Raw genomic sequence first — 23,446 nt, 5'->3', positions numbered from 1 at the left:
AAAAATAAAACAGGTCACCTGCTAAGAGTGCATAAAGTATCCTCTGTGGAAAGAAGAGGAAAGAAGAGAAGAGGAGAGAAATGAAAAAAGAAAAGAATAACAAAAAAAAAGAGTGTGAATAGTATAATCTCTAAGAGAGATTCATTGTGGCCCACACTCAGAGGACACACTCTCCTGTAAGACCCTTAGGCAAGTTTTTCAATCTGCTGGTTCTGCGTAACTCCTTGCTTAACACCTCCACATCACTCTTCGGTGGCACCTAGCTGTCTGCATTCACCAGGAATTGAGACTTGGACCACCTGAGCTAAGATCTATTATGGGCCTGATTCTATTTGCACTTAGATACACATTATAACTGTTCCTGTGTCCGGCTGAGTTAAGCAATGCTCCAATATAAAACATAGAAATGTGAAATATGACAACTGATAGGCATTAAAAATGTTTGATTTTGTTTTTAATATCCAGAATTCTCCCATTTTAGGATTATAATTTAAGCTAGGGCTGCTTCCTTATTCCTCAAATTATTGAAGAAAATATAATAGTCACTGCTTATAGATGGTGTTAAAGTCAGAGAAATAAGCAGTTTCCTACTTGTGGACCATCTATGAGCATCTAATTTGCATTGGAATTATATAATAAAAGCACGATTCATACATATATAATTTTTGAAGAAACAATGGTTTGTTTAAAAAGTTGTACTGTTATAGAAGAAAGAGATTTAGATGTAATTACCTGTTAGCAACGAACTGAAGAAGCTCAGCTGTCCTAGAGCTAAGGTTAAGCTGAATAGGAAAGGTGATGTTCGATGCATATTAGTTTTCCTTAATGCCTCAGAAGGAATGGAGAGAAGATTGGAGAGAATCATTTATATGGAAAGCAAAACAAATAAGTCACTACTACTGCAAATTTTTGGTATTTTTTTAATAGTGTCTTGATCGAGAACAAGCGGTACAGTGGATTAAGAAGGAAAGGCTTCCAGCATTTCTAGAGAGCGACTGCTACTTTGAGTACAGGTATTGTAGTCTTTTATGCTGTCTCTCAGCTTAAAATTTGTACATTTATCTTTTCTGTTTAACTAAGCTTATGATACGTTTAATATGGTTTTGTTCCACCTTTTCTTTTTGTTTAATTTTTGCATTTTATTACCCTGAATAAATTAAAAAATGACTTTTTCTACTAGTCATTCTGTAATTTCCTTTGACCACAGATTACGTACTATATTACTACAGAGGGAGTAGGAATGGTCTTTACTGTTTTCTGAATCTCTCTTCCACAGAGATATCACGATCACAATACGTTTCTCCCTAATCAGTATACAGGACATGTGAATGAATGGTATGAATCCATGACATCTGTTTACAAAAGACAGCCAGTCCTTTTTATCTCAATTATTCAGTTTCTATCTTGAAGCTTACTGTCAGACTTCCTTTTGCAAGGTTCTCTGTGGGATGCCATGGAATAGTGGCATGATTTCCTGTTATATATTAGCTATATTTTTCCAGATGTCCTTTCAGCCTCTTTTCTGATTGTTCAGGAGGTTTGGTCTGCTTTTTGGAAGGATCTGCATCTACCCTGTCCCTAACCCCCACCCGCCCCTCCCCTGACGCAGCTCCATGCCGTTCCCTCGGGCCCTGGCGCTGTCACACAGAGCAGAGCTCAGTGCTGCCCCTCCGCGCCCTGTGAGGAGCTGCAGCCGCCATCACGCCTCCCCTCAGCTCCTCTGCTCTGGGCTGCTCAAACCCAGCTGCCTCAGCACTCCTCATAACATCTTGCCCTCCAGATCTCTCCAGTCTCTTGATGCACATGTTCCTAATTTCTGTAAATACCAGTGCTTTAAATTGCTTTCCTAAATTAGGATCAAGATAAACTGTGATAAAAATGCACGTTTAAAGCTGAAGGTAATATGAATATATCCAGGAGGTTTATGTGGCAAGGTTTTGATAGTAAGATTGGCGTCTATGAGCAGAGTCCAGCACTGCCCCATGTCAGATCAGAGCCAGCTCCAACTGCTTCAGAAGGGACCTGCTGCTGCCAGGGCCGAGCCATGAGGGATGCTGGTTGTGCGTCTGTGAGCGCAGATTTAAGAAAGGAAATACCTGCTGCACAACAGTAGTTGGGAGAGAGGAGTGAGAGATGTGAGAGTTGTGAGAGAACAGCCCTGCAGGCACCTGGGACAGTGCAGGAGGACGACAGGAGGTGCTCCAGGTACAGAGCAGAAGATTCTCACTCGGGGTGAGAAGGTAGAAGAGTGTGGGTAGGGGAGAAGGTGATTTTAGTTTGTGTTTAGTTTTCACTGTTCTAGTTTGTTATTGATTAATTATATTAATCTGAATCTGTTTTGCTAGTGATGATAATTGGTGAGTGATCTCCCTGTCCTCATCTCAATGAGTCTTTAGTCATCCTATTTTTATCTCCAGTTCTTTTAAGGAAGGCTAGTGAGAGAATGGTGTGGTGGAGCATATCTGCGCGTCAGTGTAAAACCATCACAAAGTATGCCAACTCTAGAATGAAGTTATCTTGCCCTCAAGATGTAGAGACAAACAAAAATGAGCACTCAGCTCAGGGTCATAGACTTCTCTTCCCTTCACCTTGGTTGATTTCATACTGCTATCTAACTTGAGTAAGCTCTGCCACAGTTCCTGATCCCAAAGCACCCTCTCTAGCCGCGTGGTTCTAAAGATTGCCTTTTTCTGGGCATAGCAAGGTTCTCACTGTCAGAAGGAGCACTGGAGTCCTCTTTTGTACTGTGAAGTAGTCTTATAGTAACTGACTGAAAAAAGACCTACTGTCTTGCTATCATCTGAAAGCTTAAGTAGTACGACCACTATGGGCATTGCTGCTGGAAGATTACTTGTGTCAGGAAATGTAGTATCTGTTACTGACATAGGGCTTCTGTAATCTGGGAAAATGGTTCTATTTTAGCAAACAATATGTTCAAGTGTTTCTTGGCAGGATTTGGACTGTACTGCTATATGCAAGATCATCCTGGCAGAGATTAATTTTGCTGGTAAAGATTTATAATGTAAAACAGACCACCAACTATAAAGCTGGTGGACTATGGAATGGTAGAGCTGGTGTTTACATATGTGACAGCAGGCACAGGGTGAAATAATAAAGTAGAACATGAAGTTCACAATGGCAATTTATTTTCAGAATGATTGTGTTTGTTATCTCTGAATAAAAGCTAAGATTAACTGTTTTCTTTTCTGAACATTTAATTTCAGGCTAGCTAAATTGATATCACAGGTAGAATGGAGCCAGACTGGCATTAATTTCATTATAGATAGCACCTACTACCCCTGGATAAGGAAGGAAGATGCGAGTACTCCCTCCCCTGAGGAGGATGGTACTTTATTCACTATGAAGAGGTTCTATGTATCGCTTGGCCAGGTAAAGTAAATGTTTAGTGAGTGTAACAATGAGCTAGATAGAATTGAAATAAATTGCTGTAACTGAAATCCCACCCTAAGCAGACAACTGATTTTCTGGGTATCTCTTCTTTTTAAAGCTCTTTGTTGTAAAAGGTTGATGTGTAGTAACGCAGCACTGCTATATCATGAGTGTGCTCAGCTACTGTCATACAGCTATTTTCTCTGGGAACTATTGTTATAGAAATATATATATGGATAGACAACAAAAATGATTGCAGACAATGATTGCTTTTAGAAACAAACAAACAAAAATAATTGAATTATTCTATTAAATATCTTTTTGTAGGCTACAGTTTCTCAAACAATGGATTGGTTTACATTAGCAAAAGGAAACGAATCCATGAAAACTACAGATTCACTTACGCGCCCTGCAGCTTCTGTTCAAATTCAAGATATTCAGCATTTGCCTGATCTGCCTGAAAGAAAAGGTTCATTGAGTGAAAAAGCTAGTTGCCTAGGTAAGTAACAGGGGCTCAGCAATAGTATTTATAACACAAGTCTGACTAGTTGGATATATAAGGCATTCTAATGAATTGCTGCAGCTTCCACTTACTATTTTCTAAATATCACATGATATCACAGGCTTCAGATGGGGAAAAACTGGATTTGTTTCTTTCCATAGCCAAATAATTTTGTAATTTTTCTTATACTTTATTTATTCATTTTGAGATTATTTTAAAGTCCTTCTCTATCAGTCTGATGTGATACATGTACTCAGAGGTTTTAGTATCCTCCTTACTGACAATGTGATCGAATCTAACCATGTGTTTGCTTTAGTGACAGAATAGAATATGAAGGGCCTAAATCTTAGCTTCAGGAAAAGAAAGAAGATCAAACTAATCCTGTTTAAATTTTGGATATGTAGATATTTTAAGCCCACAGATGAATTACATCTTTTGGTCACTCTGATTCTGTTGATATTCAAAATATTTATAGTTATTCTTCTCAGTTTTACAGATCTGACCTACACAGTGATAGCAGCAGTAACCTAGTTAAACAGTATGTATATTCAAGGTCACCTCTACTAACATACTCCAGAAGTACTTGATTTGTTTAAAGAGTTTCAGAAATTTCAGAATTAGAAAAGGTACCTGAGCAAGTCAAAGCTGAAAGGTCTTTTGTCTCAGCAGTCTGGAATGGCAGGGCATGATTAATAACAAGGGCACAAGGAGGAGTGAGGTTGTGTTGACAAAAACAAACAAACAGGGCTGGTCACTGTTCTGAACTTGCTAGTTATGAGACATCTCAAATAGAAAGAAGCCATGTCTGAGTGGCAGACTGGACTGTAGGTCTCTTAAATGTTTTCAAAGACCTTGATATAATATGCTTTGTCATCCCCCTGTATGTGTCAAGACTTTACACAACTAGCCAAGGCCAGTTCAGGAGTCAATATAAGCAGACTAAGAGTTCTAACTTACTAGCTTCCTCATGCCTAAAGAGAAAAAAATCCTGCTACAGATGGTGACTTTTATCATACCATAACCAAATACTTAGAAAAGAAACTAGGTATTGTAGCACAACAAAGTGGTTTAATAAGTGTTGAGGAGCATGGATATTCAGCTGAGTAACCAAGATAGCTGGCTCCGGAGGGAGCTTTTCTGAGCTCTGCTATTCTGTTGAACTTCGATAGAGAAATGAGTCTGTGAGTCGTGGGGTTAAGTTTCTAGCCAGACAGCAACAGCAGAAGCACCTCAACAACAAAAATATGTTGCTTTGGAAAATGTGCAAAAGGACAGTCCTGTTCCAAAAGAGTGGTCAGTAATATTTTCTGATTTAATGCAGAAGCAGGTTCCCTATCTAAGGAATATGACCACTGCAGATTTCGTTCCTCTTCAAGGACATCACCCAAAGAAGACAGCATTTTTAGGGAGAGATCAAGAGAATCTGAGGAGGGCTATTCTATGGCCATTGCTGAACCTCTTTCCTACACGCAGCTAGGAGTTTATCCAGACCAGAATTTGGAGAGCACGGCTGAAGAAGGACAGGAAAATGCAACTCTTCAGCAACTGGAGGAATTAATACCATCATATACTCAATTTGTAACAAAGGAATCAATTTCAGAACTCACACAAAAGCCACTTGGTGAGACTGAGAGTGATGTGGATTTCCCTAAACAGCCTAAGACATTTATACATGAGTTATCAAATAATGAATTTGCCTGTGGTACTGAAGATCCACTCTTATCCCAAAGTTCTTCTCCATTTACTGTCGTGGACTCCATGGGAGATATGAGGGAACGAGATGCTGAAGAAGTGAGCTTAAGATCAAGCTCTGAAAGCAATGGGGCGGACAGTAGGGCTGCTTGGTGTATTAACCACAGAACTTATGACACTGGCAACAGAAATGAGTTTGAAAGATTCAAGAAATTCATTAAAGGAACGCTTGGTGAGAGGTATTGGTGGCTCTGGATGGATATTGAAAGACTAAAGGTTCTTAAGGACACTACAAGGCAGCAAAGGTATTTCTCATTATTTAGCACTTATTGTTTTTATACTTGTAACACTGATCAATGGAAGTTTTGAGATTTCAGAATAAATAATGACAGTGTTTGAATAGAATTAACACAATTAATTATGAGTGTCCTGACAAGTAAGTCAGGGATGACTCTTCTGAAGATGATGAAGATAACATAAGTCAGAATCACCTTAGTGTTAAGGCTTTGTTAGAAAGAAATTTGAAGAACATGAAGCAATAAATACAAAGAAAATAGAAGAAATTAAAATCACAAATGGAGTATTCTACATGACAAACTACTTTAACGAAAGACTACTAGATTCAGATTGTCTATTCTAGGGCACTGTACATTTTTTGTTATACACAACCTGTCTCTAATTTGTGGAAACTTCTGACACTTGCAGTTAAAGACATTACATCACATTACAGCAGTTTAACCAGTAGAATGAACTGTACTTAGTTCTGTATAGCATCTGATACATGCTTATGTGACTATTTTTGTTTGCTCAAGGCAACTTGATAAAATGAAAAAACTCTATCTACTGAGCAGTGGAGACTATTTCCTCACTTCCGAAGTGTTACTCAGACTTGATCTACTACATGGAGATCAGTGGAATACAAGGCATTTAAGACAGATTCAGCCTGAAGCAGTGAAACCTCTTCTTCTTTACTGGTATGGGAAAAAGGACTTGAACTAAGATTCTACTTTTTAACAAATTTTATTTTCTTTTATCAGTCCAATATTTTTATTTCATCTCGTTTCTCCTATTGCAATTATGAGAAGTAATGCCACATAAATAATAGCAGATGTGGTCTCTCACTTTTAGTTGAGATTAAACTAAACTGCAGTCTGCCCAGAAAACAGGTAGATCTGCTTTACTGAACCCTACTTATATTACTGCCAGAGCATCTGAGCTTCTTTTTGTATAGCTACCTTGGATACCACTCTAATAGACTTATGGCTGCAGGGTAGGGAAATCTCCCTAGGCAGAGAAAGTTAATTCTGCCCTAACCTATTCCCCAAAATGACTTCCTCAAGTTTCTGAGGATGCTCTGTGTATACATCTATGTGGAATGTGACCTTGAGACTTCACTGTTTAATGTCTGTTATACAAAATGCCTTTACATACTGACAGCTTAAGCAAGGATACAAATTCTAGCCTGCTTTGAAAACATCAGCTAAATGTTTGAAGGTCTTCTCTCCTCCCCAAGAGGTACCAACAAATCACAGGCAGAAATGAATAACTGCAATAGTGTACTTTGCTGTGGAGCCTCATGAGAGTTGTGATCTCTGTCCTGTGACCTAAAATTCTCATATTCCTTGCTGTAGGATGAATGTGGCACATCCTAATGTAGACTTACATAAAGATAACTTTGTAATGGTGCAGTATTTGCAAATTTATTTAGGTGTAACTTGTTTCTAAATTTGGAGGAATGCAGCGTCTAAGCATATCTTTGTTTTTTAATTCGACGTACTTTTACTATATATTGATAAAGTAAACACCATTAAGCCAAATATCTCAGTATTTCATTTATTCATATATTTCTTTTTTAAGGGGTCCCAGATTTTGTGTTACTCATTCAACAGCGATAGAAACTGCCAGTGCAAAGCTGAAGTTCTGGCATACATGCCAAGAGAGACCAAGGGTGGACACTGATCCTTTTCCACAAATGGTATCATTGCTGCCTTTAACAACTAAGTCTTGTATGCCTGGGATACCACCTTCCCTTCCTCAGGTGGGTAGTGTCATGACATTGAGATCAAAGCCCGGTCTCATCAAAAATAGTTATAAAACTGTTTGAATTGAACATGATAAAAATATCATGCTTGTTAGGAAGTCAAGATTTAGCAAGCTTGTCTCCTGCAGAAGATTATATTAAAAATTGCAGTATCATTTTATGGTATTTTATGCATCAGATCACTGTAAATTGAACCATATTATCTTTTCAGTTATCCTGGCTATTTCATAAATCTTTTGAATACGTTTCATCTTGACATTCTCAGACCTGCAGGTTTAAGGATCTAGCAACCCAGATTCCAGATTCCTTCAACCAGACTTAATTCAGAGTAACTCCTACAACAAATCTACCTTCATATTTGTAAAAAGAGCAGTTTTGCCCAGTTCCTATTACCACGGTCCTTCAATCAGTGGCCACATATGCAGGTGGCCAGTTCAGTTTTGACTCTTCTTTTTCTTGAAAGACTTAATCTGAGAGTTGATTGCATTGGCCCGCAGGTTTTCAGTAACACTGTGTTAAGTCTCAGGGCAAAAGATACTTGGAGAATGTGAATCTACACTTTGGCTCCACGAAGAACTAGATGGTCTATGACACAGATTTGCTTAAACAAACCTCTGTTACTTTAAAGTGGATAGTTTTAGATTACAATTATAATGTGTGTTTTCAAAAGCTAATTCATGGAGATGATGGAGGAAAAACAGTGGGACAAATTTCTTGTTCAGAAGTGGCTAGGCTCAGGACCGAGATCCTGTCGAGCACAACAGGAGTGGGCCAGAAGCAGTTGCTTCTTACAGAGACAAATGTGCTAATGGCTGAGGACTAGCAGTAGGTCATGGAGACAGGTTCCTAACTCTGTGGGTTTTCTAGCCCCTGTCAGCACTTGAAGAAAACTGTGACCTGGAACCCACAAATCACGGAATTCAGCTGACGAAACACTTCTTGCTTTTTTTTTGCTGTGGGAAATATGGGCTTCTGAATCTTCCACCTCTATTGTGCTTGTAAAAGCTTAGAAAGAGAAGCAACTCAGGCTGAATTTCTGAAGGCACTCTGAATGCAACTGGCATTTCCAAAAAGTCACAGAATTATTTTGTTCATAATGAATTGGTGACAGTGTAGCAGGATGCCTTCTTTCTCTCTTGTTCTGAGATTATGTCTATGTTCACAGAGATTCACAAAGCATACTTATCTGTTGTTCTGTAATCTCTGTGTAATTCCATGCAAAGTACATGTAATAACGTATTTCTGCTTGCTAAAATTGTAATTTCTAAGCTAGAATGGTCATAAAGGTGTGCTGAAAAATCTTGGAAGATATTCAGAAAATTATTTTGCAATTTCCAGATTTACATAGTGTGACTGATAAGGAATAATGACGCTGAAAAACCTTTAATATTTGTAAGTAGTTAATGAGAACACGTTAAGAAAACTCCAGGGTGAAAAAATAACCTGAATTGCCCTATTTTCTTCTATGTCTTTCATAAAAGTAAGACTAGTACACCAACAACTTTATTGAAATTAGACACACTGGATTTCTCTTTGAAGGGTTCATCAAGATTATCACCTGCCTTGTCATCAAGACAAAGCTCCCGGAGGGATGACTTTCTTAGCAGTAGAAATTGGTAAGCATGAAAGTCTTTCTATGTCTTTCTCAACACCAATATACACAAAATATTTAACAGAGGCTGCTAGATTCTACAGTTGTCATGAAATACATTTAATCAATCAATCTGCTTAGTGATGCATAGTTACGATACAGATTGCTTGCATGGAGATTTTCTTCTTTTGTTTATTCCATGACATAAAAGGTTTAATTTTTCTAAATATGAGATTTTTATTCTTTCCTGTGTAAGCACTGATATTCTCTCTATGTATGTTTATATTCTTTTAACACACCTTGAGCACTTAACCTCAAAGATGCACTGTGTTAGTGATTTCCACAGGGTTACATACAAAAGATGTTCCTCTACATAAATTGGAACTCATTTACTTTTCCTCTGCTGTTTCCTATGTCATTCTGCCTGTCTAATATCCCTTCTTAGTTGTTTAATTCACAGAAAGTCCTAGTTTTTTGGTAAATAAATACTGAAATTTTTATTTGTTCATGGATTCAGGCCAGAGTCAGTGAGCAGGGACATGATCCATTGCTTAGCTTTGGATGAAACTACAGAAACAAAACACTTGGCTCATAGAAGGTACACCTATGCTGAGTTGCTCCCAGTAAGTAGTACTTAAACTTTAATTGTCTTGAATTATGGGTTAAAATATTTTATTCTGTAGTATCAAAGGGGGTGTAGGCAATGGTGGGGGGAAATTAGTTTGATTATGTGAATGTCAATGCCTTTTGCAGAGGTGTAATTAGAATGTTAGCGTTTTGTGTGTGGCATCTGTCACATAGTTGATGGGAGATCATGGCACATACAGCAGTTTATTTTCACTAGAAAATTTTGATGTTTTCCATGGTGACCATGTGTTCAATAGACTACTATGGAAAACTCACTGGATAATTGCTTCAGTGGAATCACTGTCAAGAAACTATACCAGACTTACAATGTAACTGAGAACTGAATCTGCCCAAGGAAGTTACTAACTTACTAAAATTCATCAGAGGAAAATATTTCAGTTGTAAAATTCATATTTATTGCTTGTGTACTTTATTCTCTTGTCTTTTGAATTATTACTTGTTAAGCAAGCCCTCAAACCAGCAAGCCTCATGAAAGGCAGGCTGCACAGAAGAACCTTTTCGTAATCACTATTAAAATGGAGACAAATTGAGCATTTGTGATGTCCAGATTTGGCAATTTAAAACTTATCCAAAACTTAAATGTTTGTGAGCTGTTCTCAAAACGGTTTGCTTTTTCACAGAGGTACTGATACCCACGGCCTCAAAACCAAAAAAAAAAGGTCTGAGATCTGGGCCTGTTTAGAAATGCATGTAGTTTGTCAATCAGTTGGACACAATTATTTGTTTTTCACATCAAAATCGTACTTTGCTTGTTACTTCATTGCACTCTTTTATTTCACTGTTAATTGTGACAGAAGAAAAATCTTGTATTTGCAGTTAGGGACATTTACAGTTAGAAACTTATATTTAAGAAATGTTTGTTCACATCATGATTATTAGATGTCATATACCTTTGTTACGCATGGTTTCTCTCTGCTGAAGGAAGTAAAATATTAACAGTTTGCATCTACAGGTCTAGACTGGAGCCTACAGTCAGGACCCCAAAATTTGCTATTACAAATACAGTGTAAAAAGGAATGTGGGGATCCATCATTTAAATTCCTGCTGGGAAGTAGGATCTTCCTGCTCTGCTTCTGAAGCTTGCTTCCTCCCACCCTTCTCCATCCCTGTTACTGCTTGGAAAGAAGCTGGTTGTCAATCACAACACTCATCTACTCCTACCTTTTCTATCAGAGTTGTCAGGCCAGCCAAAGTTTCTTTCATGAGCATCAGAATTTAATGTACTAGTTTGTAACCTCCTCTGGCTTCTCTGTGAGCCTTGGGAAAATGGATACATTCTTCCTCTTATGCTCTTGCAGCTATCTGCAGTAAAGGGCATGGATTTCCTGTCCCCTAAAATACTGATGGTTTTGTTCATGAAATCAGTGGCATAACTCCAACAGATGCATCTTTCATTCCATCGTAGGCTGAATCAAATACCACTTGTCAACTTCTGCTAGTACAAAACACAATTGCCTGAACTGAGATAGCTTTTGACACCTAAGTGTTATGGCTTAGTATTACTGGAACTCCCTGAATTCAGTGCTAAATAGGTCACAACAGAATTATGGCCTCATTTCTTTTCCAGTTTCAGGGAACTTTCTAAAGGATACTATGATCGTTTTGTTACTCAGTGCACCTTAAGTAATCAGATTTATTCCATGAGACATAAATATTTGGAGGGAAAAATATATGGAGAGCTATGATATATTGTATATGTAATAGAAAATGGAGTCTGATTTCTTGGGATGAAGATACTAATTGAACACTCTGCACAGCTCTCCATTGCAATGTACTGACATTTGAAATAATGGAAGTCTGTTATTTCTTGTTGTATAACTATATACTTTTTTGTCCAGGGAAAAAGTGCTGCTGGCAGTGTTATCTTAAGGGGATCAAGAATGGAAAACATGCTGCAGTCTCTTTATCTGGAGAACAGAGCAGGTTACTACTTCACACACTTCTGTGAGAAGTCAGGGAATAAGGTATGAGTATTTTCCTACCCTGTGATAATTTAGTCTGCAATTGACTGAATGCCAAGTTATAGAGGGCAGCCAGACTGAAAAAAAAAAAAAAAAAAGAGAACGAAAGATTGATGACTGGATGAATTATTACTTGTGAGACTACAATCCCTCAACAACAGTAAACTGTTCATGTGTATATTCAAACTAATGACAGGTCTTAACCAAGCTGTCAGATCCTAACTGTCTCAAACCTATTGGAAATCTGAATGTACCATCAGGGATAAAAAAAAGACTAATCATTTTTAAAAACTAGCCTTTAACTTGGCAGAAAAAATGAGGTCTTAACCCACAAAAACATTTTTTATTAAGATGGAAAATCCACTGAGCTATTAGTCATGATAATCTGCTTCCTTGCTTGTTGAGTTAGTAATGTCCAAAATCTTCAATGTTTTAAAGACGTTCTTCTACTTCCATGAAGCTTCTTGAATTTCTGAGAAACGCAACACTATTTCTTGCCTGCAGTCAGCAGTCATCATCCATTGCTGGATGTAAATTGAGGACTGGTTAGAACAATTGGTTAGAACAATTTATCAATTTGAGTCGGTGCTTAGTAGTTTTTGAGAAACATTGAATGTTTAGTGGTGACTTGAATACAGCTAAGATGGACATCTGTTTCATCATTGTCACGACCCAGAATCCAGCAGCAGTAGCCAGAAATGCTTTTGGCTACCAGAAAGGAATAGCCAACGTTTCCTCAGCTGTATACCTTAAGCTAAAAATGTTGAAGGTGTATAGTTAGAAATCTAGGTAAAAATAACCTATTTTTCATGGGAGATAGGCACACACCCACATTCACCCTAGCATTTGCAGGTGGCAGACTCATTTGAAAATTATTTCCTTAAGATCTACAACTGTGGAACCTATTTCATTCATATGCCAGGTTTGGTGGGCTACAGTCTGTGGAGCAGTTCTCTGCCACAGATTAATTATTGTTCGGTGATGGGGGGATGGGGGCTTATGGTATTTTTCTGATTCAAACCCCATAAGTGCATAATTAAAGGAGTGGACTTCAGGAAATATCTAGACTCCTTTTGCTGAAAGATAGCTTGACATTTGTTTGAATTTGTGAACTAGGGCCAAGATTCTGAGCCTCAGAAATTCATATAATTAAAATGCAGTGATTGTCACAGTAACATATGTTAAGTACACAACATTTAATTGTTTTGGTTATTGCTACAAAATGCTATTTAGCCATGGCACGAGTTTTGCATGTCCATTATCAGCATTTCTTCTTAAGTGCTGGCTTTATGCCACTGAAATGTGGTTACTCTTCAAATGTTAACTACAATGTTAACAATTTTAATGGCATAAATAAATGCATAAAGGATACAATAAAAGACATAGTATCATAGTGATGATGCCATTAAATATATTGTCCTTTTGCCAACAAGCAACAGAAGATTAAATCCATCTTAAATTGAGCTTGATTTATTATGAGTTAAATAATTACTTGCACTGGAAACTCAACCTTTTTTATAAAGACCTGATATTTGAGTAGCAATAACTTACAGTTTTTTTCTTCCTTAGTTGTGGAAGAACAGTGCGTACTTTTGGTCTGACCTACAGGCTTATCATCAGCTTTTCTACCAAGAAACTCTTCATCCCTTTAAAATATGCAGGCAAGCTCAAGTAAGTTGTAAATAATGTGTTTTTCCTTCACAAATACACTTGTTCAGTGTAAAGATTGAAAAAGATAGAAAATAGAAATGTTTCCAAATCTTGACAACTCACACCGAAGTATATCTGGGTTCTAGACAGTAAAAGAGGCTCTCTGGCTTACTTCCACTGGATTACTTGATGTAAATGTTACACACGCATAGTTGGATTTCTAGGCTCTGTTGTCTGTTCCCAGCTTTATCTATTCTGCTCAGTTTACCTAATCTCCCCTTTGCTACTCTGCGTTGTATTTGGAAACTGCCTGGTTAGTGTTAACATCTGTGATAACATTTTTTATGAATCATCTTCTTGTGCTTTACCTTTCTTTCCATCTCCTGTGTGGGTTAGAATTGCAAGTCTCATAGACCAGACTTCATATAATGACCCTAAGTCATGAAAATGGACCTTCAAGCTGTCACGCTTGTTTTACCTTTTCTGACTGCTAGGACATAATTATATTGTTTACACAGTTTTCTTCCACACCCACACACTTATTTACTTTGCAGTGGAAAGGATGTTTCCTATAAACAAGAATTTTTAATTGCATATGCACTTTAAGTCATGGAATAAAGTAGAAATAAAGCAGTTCACTGTGGGCCGTAGGTGCTGATAGCTCTCACTGACTGCAGAATAGCCTGATACTGCCAGAGAAGGAGTCTGCAGCAGTGTGATATTTTTAGAAGGATTCTAAGCAAATTTTAACATCATTTTGTGAAACTTCAGTCTGTTTTTCCTCTGTAAACCTTGTGTAGGAGTATATTCTATCTGCATATTTGAGTATATGCTGTAATAGAGCAAAACTACTTCAGATGTCATTGGAATAAATATCTGTAGGGAGCAGTGGAGAATAATCTCGTTGTATGGCTTATGTTACTGAGCATCTTGAATTTGTCTTCTCTTCCTATTTCAAAGTTTCACTGGGGGGAATGACAGAAATTTGTATATTTGTCCGAATTTTCACTTGAATTAGTGTTAGTATGGAAACTCTAGGCTGAGGCTTGTACTCCCTCTTTCCTGTAACAAACTTGACAACCTGAAGTGCTACCTTGTTTATTTTTTCCCACTCTAGTACAGCTTGAAACTAAGTGCTACTAATGGTGTCCCTAAGGCAGACCATCCAGATGGCCCAAGCCGATGGCAAGGGACCTCATTCACAACAGGAATGTAAACTCTCTGCCTTTCCTAGAGTCCTTCTCCAGAACTGTTACCAAAGAAGGACAAGCACATTGGTCAGCACAGTCATCGTCCCTGTTTTTACATCCCTTCAAAACTGAGTCTCTGCTTGCTGCATGCTTAACTAGATGACCTTTTGGGAAACCTGATAGGGAATGTTACTCTGGGAAATGTCAGGATGTGGGAGATTGGATGAATTCCATTTCCCATTAGGAAAAGTTATACTGCCCCAAATTTACTGTGGAATTTGTGGGCACAGTTTTCTTAATCAGAGAGTTGGGCGCATTGCAGTGTCACTCTGCTAAAAGCATGAGAAATATCTTCCAGTTCTCCTTCCCCTTCCTCTTCTTCTTTTAAGCATATTTTTACCTACTGAATCTTGATTTCCTCCCCCCCCCTTTTTTTTTGGTAGAAAAAAATCTTAGGTTATGGCTCTACAATGTTTTTTTAATTCCGTTTTTAATTAGTTTTAATTTTGCACTCGCTGCCACTCATTTTGCAAAGGTTGCATGGCTGAAAATTAAGGCCCAGGTCTTTTTTCTTTTTCTTATCTTATTTCCAGTGCTGGCCTGGTGGTGACAGCAGAACATCGTGCAATCTGTGTTACTAGGCAATTGCAGAGAACTACATGCACATAACCATTAAAGTAAATACATCAAAACGAAATATGCGAAACTGTTCCATTAGCATAACTAACAGCTGAAACGTAACATAACAAATCAACACATGTGCTGCAACATTTGGTATCATTCTCAAGCTTGCCTTTTAAGGCTGCACAAAAATTATTCTTGTTTTCATTGGAACACTGTTAAGAGTCAAGCTGCATCCAATCTACAGGGTCTGCTTATGGAAAAGATGCTTTCCCAAATTCTGTGCTCACCTTTGGCACAATAAGATAGTCATTCCAAATTCTCCTAAGAGAATGTGAATCAAATTCTACGAACACATCATCATATATATTTTACTATTTATTACAAAGAGAGACATGCAGAGTATTCTGTATGTGTTCTGCCTGCTTCCTGTTAGGAACAAGAGCAAGCCTGTATTACTGTGTGTCTGCTACTCATTGTTACATTTGTTAGGTATTTTTATCTCAGCTTTATGATAGAGTAAGGAAACACATTCCAGGGTGTATATTCATTCATTCAGGGGGAAAAAAAGCTACAGTTGAGGATGAAATGTGATGCATAAGATGAATGATGGGTACCAGTAATCATCTAGGAAAATATGTGGTTATTCACTATAAAAAATGCACATAGGAGTGTAAAATAAATTGGGAAAGAAAAACAATAAAGAAACAGATGTTGTAGTTTTTGACCAAAAAAAAAAAAAAAAAGCAAAGAAAAGCAACTTAGAGATAGAAACTTTAATATTGTTATGGGAAATACAATATTTTAGCACTAGAATGAATTTAGGTAAAGGGAATTTTCATTACTGTGAAGTTTTAGTGTCAGAAACAGGTTTATGTTGGTGGGAAGTGATGATGGGGGTTCAGGCAGTTTATCCATTCCATTTAAGACCAGTCAGTGCATTGTATATTTCCCTTCATGTGATTCTGTCAAACAGCTGCACAGGCCCCTCATTTAGATCAGAGAAATATCCACACCTTGGGCAGCAATATGAAGCACTTGGACTTTAAATCTTTTTTGTGTTTCTTGCTTTACTCTAGTCATTTTGAGATTGCCTACCAAAGCCTTCTCATCTGGAGTGAATTCACACCAAAACCCAAAGCCTGAACATTCCACAATTTGGAAATTAATAAATGATGCCAAAATCTTAATTTGAATTTCCTAAGCATTTCATATCTTCAGATTTGTGCTATCATGAGAAATGTTGAGATGCAAACTTGGATCGAATTTCTAGATCAGGGTTTTGGGTTAGATCCATTGCTTCTTCTAAAACACTCATAGGAAAATATGGCTGGCAGGTAGGAAAATTCTTTTTGTTTTACAGAAGAAACAAAACATAGAGTAAATGAAGCATAATGTGCACTTGATTTCAATTGTCTAAGATTTTTCTATGAAATTTATAATCTTTAAGTTCATATATATATATTTTTTCTGTTGATTCTAAAAGAATGTTCTAAAAATGTTCTAAAAGAACATTGTTCAAAAGCAGTTTCACTGTGGCTGGGAAAACAAAAAAAATTCCATGATGTAGGAATCAAAAAAGGCTATGAATATTAATTTTAAAAGGATACAGTACTTGTTTTTTTTTCCCTCTTTTGTCTTGCTAACGTCATTGTGTTGGAGGCTCTGAACACAGAAGTTTTTACTCTTTCTGACACGTCTAAAACTCTTAGCAGCTGTTCTCCCTATAGTCCTTGCATTGAAACCAGTGCAGATTCACGGATGGTCCTGAAACATCAGCAAGGGGCGTAAGGTGAAAGATTCTTCTTGATTCTACTCTCATCCACAAATGCATGCAGTCACTTAGTCACTTTGTGATGCTATGTTTTCACTTGCTGGGTCAAATCTCATAGCAATGGATTCCTACACGAAAACAAATAGATGTCATCACACCAAATCATCAGACAATGCAAATCTGCACCTTTGAAAAGGGAAGAAGCTGTCCTGGCTACCTGGGGATCTGGTTCTCTGAGTTTAGAGAAGAGCTACAGCTGGATTAACCTCCTCTTAATTTCTGCTTTACATGTAATACTACCCTTAACAATTATTTATGGAAAAAAAGTCTCTCTCTATTACGCTCTAGTTTTGCATATGAAATTAAGCAGGGCTAGTGGGCCATTCTGCAGGTAGAGCAGGCAGCAAAAGCAGTCCCTAATATGGCAAAATATTACAAAAGTGTTTATGTGAGCAGATTATCAATTCCTTTTGCTCAAAGCCTCTTTACAGAATCACAGAATGGAAGGAGTTGGAAAGGACCTCTGGAGATTATCCAGTCCAACTCTGTTCTACAGCAGATTCCCTAGAATAGGTTGCACAGGAAAGTATCCAGATAGGTTTTGGATATCTCCAGAGGAGGAGACTCCACAGCCTCTTTGGGCAGCCTGTTCCAATACTCTGTCACTTTCAACGTAAAGTTCTTTCTCATGTTTGTATGGAACTTGCTGTGTTTTTGTACATTTTGTACATTTGATACACTGCCCCTTGTCCTGTTGCTGGGCACCACCAAAAAGAGTCTGGCCCCATCCACTTGACTCTGGCATTTTAGATATTTATAAGCATTGCTGGGATCCTCTCTCAGCCTTCCTCTCTCCAGACTGAACAGCCCCAGGGCGCTCAGTCTTTCCTCATAAGGGTCCCTTATCCTCTGTGTGGCCTTGGAGAATTTCCTACCCTTAAGGCTAAGATATTTTTTTGGTCAGTTCTAAAGAATAATAGCAAATATATTTAAGTTAAGCCATTTCATACAAAATCATGTGGGAAATAAGAGCTCCGTCCATTAAGCTGGGGTTTTTTTTGTTTGTTTGTTTTTTGTAATCTGTGATACTTTACTAAGAATGACTAACCATTTTAAGAACGAGGTTAAATGTGTGCTAAAGTGTTAAGGACCTATTTCAGCTCCTTTCACCAATTTACAGGTCCCTTGTGTGGACCAATGAAGTCATGACAGGTGGAGCAGTGAAGCCCCAGTTACTTTCTTTAAAAAGTCTATTTCTATAGATACCACATTTTTATGTCATTGGACTGTTTCTTTTTAATTTGTCTGTTTTATGTGTTAAATGTTTTAGAACAGACTAGGACATGATGTAACTGAAACTTTTTAGTTTTAGAGTTCTTCAAAATGACTTCCAAGGTTTGAACTCACTATGAATCTAATTCATATTGCATCTGTTACATTTCAATTAATTTTGAGATTTGCTGAGAAGGGCATATGCTAGAATAAATGTGGTCTTATTGTTCAACTAATACTATACTTGGCATTGTCTTAGTTCTTTGACCTTACCTTACACCTGCAAGCCTCTTTTGCACTGATGAAGTGGTCCATAATAACTTTGTTTTAGTGTTTATATCTGCAGAGAAAGAGGGTGGAATCCTGCAGAGATAGCGAATATATAGTATCATAACAAGTTCTAATTGGAGTATGTCAGCCATTGTATCTCTGTACTCCTGAATGGCCTGGTACCATGAGAGGCTAGAGGGTATGTTTCAAGTTGTTAAGGTACAAAATAATGGAGGTGTAGTTTGATGATACTGTTTCTGTTTGAATGAAGGAGTCTAATAAATCAAAAGTTGATGTAAAAAGAAAAGCCATTATTTCATGTACTCAAATATCCAGTCACTGTGCTAAAAATCTAAGCACAACAGTGCTTTATTTCTGCTTGAAAACGGAGTAGATGCACTATTTTCTCCTTTTTACTTTTTACTGGTAGTTATAGGTGGATTTAGAAGCATAAGGAAGCATAATTTCCTGGATTCTTCATTGTCAAAATTGTGTGATAATAAATACTGAAAATGGACTCTTCAGTGTAATTCTGGCTTATGCTACTCATCTCATCCACCAACCAGATGTTTAAAAATTCATTAGACTTTGACAAAGTGAAGAAGAGAAAAAAGATACCTGTATGAATTTTATTATGGATGTATGGATTTGGTCTCCTACCTGAAGTCAGAGTCATGATGTTTTAGAAATGTATTATTTCAAGAAATTACTGCAAGAAAATGTTTTTATCTGGCTTTCAAAGCAATTTATGAAACATTTAAAAGGAAAGAAGAATGTGATTTAGTTGACTATTGAAAGAAGAAGCCTTTGGGAGAAAAAAATTGCTCTGTGCTTCAAGAAGGTGTAGTTAGGGAAAAGGAAATGTTTTCCAGGTTTAGCTTTTTTCTGCTTTTACATATTGAATGGCAAATTCTGTGTTTCATAAAAAAACCTGTTTTAAAAGCACCTGTTTTAATCCTTACTTTGGTAAAGCTTTAGGCACTAGTTCAGCATTGGTATCTTCTGATACAGATCCTGTATCACAAAGGAGTCCCAGGAATGTCAAAGAAATGTGCAAGAGGAACTCAGCACATAATGAAATCTTATCACTTTTTTCATTAGTTTAAACCCTAACATTACAATTTCCCATCTATTCCTAGTAAAAACAGAAGAAGAAATTCTCTTTCACGAAGTGGCCCAGCACGTATTTTGCAAAAGAACTCAATGCACTCAAGTATAGTATTATAGTGAAAAAAACCTTTCTACTTCATGAAGACACGCAGTTGCTGTAATTATTGTGATTGTCTGAATCTAGCTAAGAATCAGTCAAGTGTCTGCAAAATTACATTGAAAATTGTTTTGTGATCTAACCATTTAAACAGGTTTGAGTGAAAATGACAGGGAGGCCAGTTATGGCAATAACTGAATTTTGGACAAAACACACAGGTAAAATATAATATAGGATGAGTATAATCAGGTGCACTTTCAGAATATACAGCAGGCCAGTAGGGGACACAGATGCATTGAGACTGTGACCATTGAAATAGAAGATGTCTAAGAAACAGAATTGTTCTGTTTCATTGTAGTTCCTTTATGCAACATACATTGCCCCATCTGCCAGTATGGACATCGGCCTTCATCAGAGTAAGAAAAACATGATTTATCAGAAAATGGACCCAGCTTTTGAGGATCTTTTTGACACAGCAGAAGAACATATCCTCCTTCTTCTACTAGAACCATGGATGAAGATGGTGGAAGCAGACAAGTACACTTATGGAAAGGTAACTGACTTGTATGGCACTGTGAAAAATTCTTACATCACGGAAGAAAATTACGAGCCCTTTCTCAGTCCCACATACTAATCTGTTGCATTTACAGTCAGGAAGAGTGAAGCATCATGAGGTGTTTCAATCACCCACTCCCTTGTACATGGAGTAGGCTGAGCTTCCTGTGAAAAGCAGACTTCCCCTTCAAAAGGACAGTGCAGGCTTCATGGACCCCACGCTCTGTGGAGTGGGAAGGAATGCATTTTGCTATGGCAAAATTTCTCTTTGCACTCTGGAAGTGTTACATTTCTTTGATACTGTTATTGATAAAAAATAATTTTATAGTACAATGTATTTATTTTTATAACTACTGTCATTCTTGCATGTATGGACAAATAGTAGAACAGAGATAAATAGCTAAATACAAATTTGGGAAAAGCCTTCTAGATCCACTTAGGTGTTGGCCAATACTAATGTTTAAGAATAGCACGTAAGAACAAAAAAACCATACAGCAGTATGGCCAGCTTCAGCACTTAGCCATCTAGGAGGCACATAAAGCAGAAGACTTGTCTACCTTTTTTGTGTTTAATTGTCTTTGATGAGTCTTTTGCCCCATGACTTCACATAAATGTGTCCATAAATCTTCAACCTCACTGTAGCAAAAGGTTTAATCATGCAATGGAAGAAAAAAATGCTTATTTTGGTTTGTTTTCACTCTTCTCTGCCTCTCACCCCCATCCCCCAATAATTTCACCTGATTCCCTAGTTCTGTAAGTCCTAAGGAAAAGTGAACAACTGTTATCTTGTCAAATTCTCAGTGCTGTTAATGCTTTTACATGTCTCTGTCATATCCCACTTCAATTACACCTTGGTGAAACTCAACAATCTGTGACTATTCAACATCCTCCTTTACAGAAGTTGTTTCATACTTTTCTTATGCTTATATATTCCATATATATCGGTTATTTTATATTCTTTTCATGAGACACAAGCAGTGCTTAAGATCTTGATGCACTAAGGAGTATCCAGTGGCAGAATGATGTTTTCTGTTTTGCTCTTTGTTCCTTTCCTAATTGTTTCAATCATTCTAATTGCCTTTTGACTCTTAGTGAACTTTGATTGCTTGTGCACAATGTAAGCTAATAGCCATCTGTAATGATTCCAAGATCTCCTTAGTAAGTAACAGCAGCTAATGTAAAGCCCTAATTTGGAGATAATTTGGATGACTTAATGTTTATTGTCATTGAATTCAGCTTCTCTTTATCACTCAGATGCTAAATATCCCGAAATCCTGTAGCTCTTCACAGTCAATTTCATTTTCTGTTCTGTGGTATTATTTTGCAAATTTTGTTATCTTCTCACTCCCTCCTTTACCAGATACTTTCTGAATACATTTAAAAAAATAACCTCAGCATAGATCCCTATGAGACTGTATATGAACCACACCCCGTTATGAAAGCTATGTATTTCTTTATTTTTTATTTTCTACCTTCTATTTAATTCAGAAAAAGACCATTTTATCTCATCCTGTGATAACTTAATTCCCTTGAGAAACATAAAATTGTTTGAATGTATTTCATCTAAAATTGTTAATGACCTGCAGAATGCTATGTAATCAATTGGTACTTTCATTAATCTGAAATTTTGTTTACTTTCCATCAGATTATTATTAAACTGTACATCTTTTATAAATGTATAGTATATGTATGTATTACCATTACTAATTGTCTAGTAACTAGAGCCAATTCCTCACTGAGACAAGGCATTGGCTTAGCAGAGTATTAGGATACACCACTTGTGTACAGAACGGACTCTGCTTTTGAGAACACTCTGAATACAGCATTTTCATTACTTCTAGCGATGGAAGAATTTCTCCAAAGTAGTAATTGAAAATAAACTCTTACTTTATGTTATTGTAATGCATATGTCAGGTGTTCTTGAGTTAACTAGGAGAGAATCTCTTTCGCTTTTGATTTAGGTGATGTTCTGCTTTGCAAGTGTTTGGTTATGTGCAGACTTCTTAGTAAATACCCTAATAACACAAACATCTTAAGTAGAGCATGAAAAAATCCAATCCAACCAAATCCTTTTGAGTGCACAATATATGCATTTGTGAAGAGTTATTGTACACAGACATAAAACGACCTGTTCTAGGAGGCACTAGAGTCTCTTTGTACTAGGCGCAGGCTGATGCATTAGGCACACTCCCGAACACAAAGAAAAGGTCTGCTTTGTATTTTGTTCAGTCCCTGGCTCTACTCTCCTCCTTTGTTCTCCCATGCAGCGGGATATATTTGGCCCTTAATGAAACAAGATATTTTATCAAGAATTAGGTGAGTTCAAAATTGTTTATTTGGAACATGGTTAGTACGTATTTACATTTTTATCTTAAAAAAAAACAACAACAAACAAAACAGGAAAAAAGGAGAGTTCTTTTTTATTATTGACTCTCATGCTGCCTCTATCTGTTCTCTGCTTAAAGTTTGTGAAAAATGTTCTGAATTATTTTCCTATTTGCTTTCATACTACCTTTATTTTAAGGAAAAGAATACACAAAAGCACTTTAGAACAGTGGAATAGAGTTACACTGAGCCTGAAGGTATGCAGGTTATACCGTGACTAGTGCAGTATTCACATTTAGATAAAAGTGTAATGAATAATAATCTAAAACCTTTTATCTCTCTCACACATAAATTCTTGTATAATAAGACCACAGTTTTTTAATCTTTGTGATGGGAATGCTAATTTAACTCATTGTCTAAATTTTACTAAATAGCCTAAAATTGCACTTGAGTGGTTTAGTTACTAGAGACAGTCACCAAACTATTCTTTACACTGTTACTGATTGTTTGCACATAACATGGAGAACTGCTGTAGTTATACATATATGCTACTAGTTAATTTGAAAAATGCCAACACTTAATGTGTTCCAATCATGCACAGTTTATTGTTTTAAGGCATTAGCCATTATCAAAATGAAGGGACTGAGACTCTGAAAGCTTTCACCTTAATTGTTTAGATATTATCATAAGACATCATCTCTGTCTCTAATTTCCACTTCTGGAACCATGTGAGACTTTTTGTCTCTTTTTGTCATT

General features: G+C 37.0%; 1 protein-coding gene across 6 annotated transcripts in view; it reads left to right on the top strand.

The window, feature by feature from the left end:
- RGS22 (regulator of G protein signaling 22) overlaps positions 1–23,446 on the top strand; it is a 66,193-nt gene that overhangs the window by 15,334 nt on the left and 27,413 nt on the right. For 5 of the 6 annotated variants that reach the window (XM_019614169.3, XM_085221475.1, XM_085221474.1 and 2 more), the window contains exons 5-15: positions 928–1,013; positions 3,225–3,390; positions 3,718–3,889; positions 5,214–5,889; positions 6,397–6,558; positions 7,442–7,622; positions 9,165–9,241; positions 9,734–9,839; positions 11,703–11,828; positions 13,395–13,496; positions 20,168–20,362. In XM_019614169.3, coding sequence (XP_019469714.2) covers positions 928–1,013; positions 3,225–3,390; positions 3,718–3,889; positions 5,214–5,889; positions 6,397–6,558; positions 7,442–7,622; positions 9,165–9,241; positions 9,734–9,839; positions 11,703–11,828; positions 13,395–13,496; positions 20,168–20,362 — 2,049 coding nt within the window. Of the gene's footprint in view, positions 1–927; positions 1,014–3,224; positions 3,391–3,717; positions 3,890–5,213; positions 5,890–6,396; positions 6,559–7,441; positions 7,623–9,164; positions 9,242–9,733; positions 9,840–11,702; positions 11,829–13,394; positions 13,497–20,167; positions 20,363–23,446 lie in introns of those variants that run through there. The other variant, XM_085221476.1, reaches the window with a different exon arrangement.

Source organism: Meleagris gallopavo, chromosome 3 (assembly GCF_905368555.1).
Source record: "Meleagris gallopavo chromosome 3, MGAL_WU_HG_1.1, whole genome shotgun sequence".
In the NCBI taxonomy this organism is placed as follows: domain Eukaryota; kingdom Metazoa; phylum Chordata; class Aves; order Galliformes; family Phasianidae; genus Meleagris; species Meleagris gallopavo.
This window is presented reverse-complemented; position numbering and strand designations above follow the sequence as displayed.